A 4,927-nucleotide genomic window follows, 5' to 3' on the forward strand; every position below is an offset into this window, starting at 1 on the left:
TCCACATGCTGTACTCCCAATTCCTCATTAATGGGACTTAATGCGCTGCCAAAAGTTGCCTACTTGCTCTACGATGGTGCCCAATGCCAGCGTCTCTTGTATGGGCATTAACTGCTCATAATATCACCCGCATCCGGGTGCGAGTTCTCCTGCGGCTGCATATCACTAGTAACTATAGTCTTGAAGATGGAGAGTTGATTCTCTGAAACTATGCTGGAGATTGAGCCTTCAAAGAATTCCCTTCCACTTTCCACCCCTATGTTTGCAAGAAAGTCAGCCAATTTATTCCCTTCCCTTCTAATGTGTTTAAAGGAAATTGCTTGGTGATTGGTAAACCATTGTTTGAGAAGCTCTAGTCTAGTGGCCAATCTCCAACTGCTACTGACCTTATATACCTGAGATCCCTGCATAAGCTTTGAGGCCATGTTGATGATGATTTGGGAGTCCCCTTCCACTATAAGAGGCAAGAGTCTCCGTTCCTGTGCCAACTTTAGTCCTCTCCATAGGCCCTCCAATTCTGCCGCATTGTTGGTATTCCAACCAATTGAGCCAACATAGGTTATTAGGGGGAGTCCCTGGTAGTTTCTGATGCTTCCTCCGAATCCTGTTTTTCCTGGATTCCCTTTCGAGGCTCCATCGAAGTTAAGCTGGTATGCATTATTTGGGGGAGGTGTCCAACTTGATGGAGATTCTAGATGCTTTGAAGAGTTATCCTTTGATATTAACGGATGTTGTAATTGAATCTGCCAGTTATCCCATATGGCTTGTTCCTGCGGGAGAGATGGGAAGTCCTCTTTAGACCATCCTTTAACAGACAGAGTTTCTTTAATGTTCTGGTGCAGTCCTTGCCAAATTTGTTCAATTGATTGAGCTTGATCTTTAAATATCCTTCTATTTCTTTCCTTCCAAATATTCCACATAAGTAATCCTGGTATGAGCTGCCATAGTGTGTTTAAGAGTTTACTTTTATACGGCTCTTGGGGCCAAGTGTGGAGAGTCCCTTTGATGTCTCCATGCACTCTTCCATCCTTCTGACATTGGAAGGCAATTTTTTCCCAGAGTTTCATTCCCATTGGACAGGATTGCATAAGATGTAATGCTGATTCCTCTTCCTGTTTGCAATTTGGGCAAATGGAAGGTCCAGCAAAATTCCTTTTCCTGAGATTGTCCCATGTGAGAATTCTATTGTGAGAGATAAGCCATAAAAAAGTTGAGACCTTCGACCATATGCATGGGCCCCATATCCGATCCCATAATTGATCTTTCATTATCTTTTCTTTGATGAGTATTTTATAAGCTTCCCTGGTGGTGAAAGTGCCTTTTTCCTCATATCCCCATCTAAGGGTGTCCCGGCCTGCCGAAGTGAGTATTTTCCTTTTTTGAAGCTCAGTGGAGAGGGAGAGTTGAGTTTGCTCCGAGCTATGTGGTATTATGTGCCTGGCCTCTTTCCACTTTCTATGTTCTTGAGTGTTGTGTGAGTCCCAAAATCGACTCACCTTCTCATGTTGTTGTATGTATTGATCAGCAATACCTGGAATTGTGTCTCTGAGGTTAGGAAGCTGCTGCCATGAGTCTTCCCAAAATCTAGCCGTGTGACCATCCTTCACCTCCCAAAAACTTTGTTTCTGAATTATATCCCTGTGTTGAATGGCTGAGTTCCAAATCACGGATCCTTTACTATTTTCTGACATTCTAAGTCTCTCCTCCATGGATTTGTTGCTTGCATATTTTGTTGTCCAAAGGTAGGCCCAAGGTGTTGTGGGATTGGTTAGCCATTTCCACCAGATTTTGGCCCCCATAACCATATTACTATGTTCTGGGTCTCTTAGTCCAATTCCCCCTGCCTTTTTGGGAAGACATGCTTTCTCCCATTTTACTAATGCCCATTTTCGATTAGGTCCCGAATTACCCCAAAGGAAGTTTCTCTGAAGCTGTTTGATAGCTTTAAGGACCCATTTAGGTGCTGCCAATATGGAGAAAAGGTAAAGAGGCATGGTTTGAAGCACTGCTTTGATTAGAACTAGCCTACTTGCCATATTGAGCGCTCTATGCGTCCACAGGGATAATCTGGCTTCCAGTTTCTCTAAAAGATTGTTCCATGAGGCATGCTTAAGAGCCGTGGCAAATAAAGGAGCCCCCAAATACTTAGACGGAAGGGAAGCAATGGAAAAACCAAAGATACGGGCAATAGTTCTTTGGATGGATGGCGAAGTGTTGAAGAAGAAGATCTGGGATTTGACTTTGTTGATGAGGGCACCAGAGGCCTCCGAAAAGTCTGCAAGAATAGATTTAAGGGCTCGAGCTTCTTGAACAGACGGGTGACCAAAAAGCAGGTTGTCATCAACAAATTTCTGGTGTGAAAAAGCAGGGACTTGGTGGAAGGCTAGACCTTTGAGATGATGAGAGCGGAGGGCTTCTTTAATGCTACGACCTAAACCTTCAGCCAAAATGACAAACATGAAGGGTGATATAGGATCCCCTTGGCGGATGCCTCTGGAAGGACGAAAAGTGGATGAGGGGATACCGTTGATGAGAATAGAGAAGAACGAAGAGGAAATGAGACTACTGATCCATCTAATCCAAGAGGGGGCAAAACCAAAGGCTTGAAGAACTTGTTGCAGATATTCCCAACTGATACTATCAAAAGCCTTAGATAAATCAAGTTTGAGCAACATACCTGGTTTTTTTGTGTGCTTGAGAGAGTGGATTATCTCATGGGTTAGAATTATCCCATCCGTAATCTGCCTTCCTTCAACGTAACCAGTTTGTTCTGGAGAGATGAGAAGTGGAAGCAGGGGCTTCAATCTGGAAGCTATCAACTTGGAGACAATCTTGTATATGATGTTGCATAAGGCAATCGGACGGAATTTATCCGGAGTGGATGATTCCTCTTCTTTAGGGATTAAAGCTATGAATGTTGCGTTCAGTCCTGGATACATCCATCTGAGGGTACGCGATTCTTCCACCACTTGCCACACCTCCCATTTGACCAGATCCCAAAAGTGATGAAAAAAATTTGAAGTAAAGCCATCGGGTCCCGGAGCTTTTCCTGCTTTGAGTTGATGAACAGCATCATCAACTTCCTGGAGGCTTATGGGTTTGAGAAGGAGAGTGTTATGCTCATCCGTGATTAATTTGGGAATATTGTTGATGATTTTCCCAATAGCTTATGTTCTGTTTATATCCGGCTCTTGATTCATCTTCTTGAAGTAGTTGAGGAACACCTGTTCTATCCCTTCATGTGTTTCGATGTTGCCTCCTTGTTCATTGGTCACCCGGGAAATTTGATTAATCATTCTCCTTTGCACTGTAGATTTGTGGAAGAATTTCGTGTTCTTCTCACCCTCCTTCAGCCATCTAACTCTCGATTTTTGTCTCCAGAGAGTTTCCTCCTGTGACTCTCGCTCGAGGAGTTGATTCTCTAAGGACTGCTCTTTCTTGCTAAGTTCTTCCGAGCGTCCTTCAGTTATCATTCTTTGCTGAACCACTTTCATTTCTTGATTGAGGATTTCCTTAGCCTTAAAAATGTTGCCAAAGACAGAGTGATTCCATTTTTTAATTTCCCCTTTGAGATATTTCAGCTTCCTTTGGAATGAAGCCATTTTTGTACCATCCGTAAAATTGCATTTTTCCCAGGTTGCTTTAACAAATTCGTTGAAGTCCGGGTGAGACATCCAAAAAGCCTCAAATCTAAAGGGATGTCTAATATGGCAGCAAGGACAATTCCACTGGAGGGCTATCGGCCAATGATCGGAACCAGAGTAAGGGAGAATAGAAGCTGTGAATTCTCCACCTACATGAACTGCATTGTCAGAGATTAAAAAGCGATCCAGGCGCGATGCTATTTGCATTGGACCTATGCGTTTGTTGTTCCAGGTGTAGAGGCCATTATTAGTAGGAATATCTATACGCCAATTTTTCTGTATGAAATTCTTTAATAGAGATCCGTCCCTGTTTGTTCTGCATCGACCTCCCTTTTTTTCCTCCACCGAAGCGATCATATTATAGTCTCCTCCGACTATCCATAACGGGTATTGCCTATCTGTGCTAAGATTTGTTAAAGCCTCCAGAATTTCATTCTTCTGCTGGGATTCTTGGGGAAAGTACACATTAGTGATGTGCCCATAGATGTTGGTTCCTATTATATGGAATATTGCTTGGATAAAATTTTTATTTGCATGTATGTTGGTCATTTGAATCTTTCTTGCATCCCAAAGCACTGCAAGTCCTCCAGATGCGCCCTGAGCATCAACAGCTGCTACTATCCCCCCTGGCCAGGCCTTAGCTGCTATTTTTTCCAAAACTGTCGAATTACATTTTGTTTCCTGTAGAAAAAGAACTGTTGGTTTTTCTTCCATTAACATGTTTTTTAAGAGTTTTCCTTTCCTTGGGCAGTTAAGCCCTCTGATATTCCATGAGATCAACTTCATTGGGAAGGTTTGGGATTGATGTTGTAATACTTGGTTAGCTTGGCATATCTGCCAGAATCTACCAGCACTTCTCCAATCTTGATGGTTCTTTCTAAGGTAGTTTTCCTTCCCCTTTTTTTGCTGTCTTTTGTAATGAATTTGCCGTCCCATTGGCTGCCAATTTGAACCCCTAGTGAATATTTTTTCCGGGCTTTATTGAGGACTTCCACTAGATTGTCCACTTGTTTGTCAGGTATTTTGTCGAAGTTCCCTGTTTTACAAGCCTGTTCTAATCCCAAGAGATCTAGCTCACCAATGTCTATTGATTCTGAATCCTCCTCCATGATTTGTGGTTCCTGAGAGTGACTATCGCCTTCCTTCTCATTTTCTATGCTGGGATTTATGCCATCTATATCCATTTCAGGAAGGCTCCAGTCTTTGGAGGCTGTCTTGGGCTGATTACCTTCTAGATCTATCTCCTTTTCTTTTTCTTTCGATTGGGATCGATCCATTTTTTC

The 4,927-nt window shown here is 42.7% G+C and overlaps 1 protein-coding gene across 1 annotated transcript; it reads right to left on the minus strand.

Annotated features, from left to right (window-relative positions):
* Nucleotides 1–3,167: 3,167 nt before the first annotated feature.
* On the minus strand, nucleotides 3,168–4,358 carry LOC149163134 (uncharacterized). The gene has a single exon (XM_089435355.1). It carries the CDS (start codon nucleotides 4,356–4,358, stop codon nucleotides 3,168–3,170), a length of 1,191 nt encoding a protein of 396 aa, XP_089291481.1.
* Nucleotides 4,359–4,927: the final 569 nt, after the last annotated feature.

This window comes from Pinus tabuliformis, chromosome 5_2 (genome assembly GCF_031772625.1).
Source record: "Pinus tabuliformis cultivar Carrire ecotype Pingquan chromosome 5_2, CPIR1, whole genome shotgun sequence".
Classification (NCBI taxonomy): domain Eukaryota; kingdom Viridiplantae; phylum Streptophyta; class Pinopsida; order Pinales; family Pinaceae; genus Pinus; species Pinus tabuliformis.

Excerpts from the sequence above, each read along its gene's own strand:
- LOC149163134 (XM_089435355.1), bottom strand. The coding sequence starts at position 4,358 with ATGGAAGAAAAACCAACAGTTCTTTTTCTACAGGAAACAAAATGTAAT.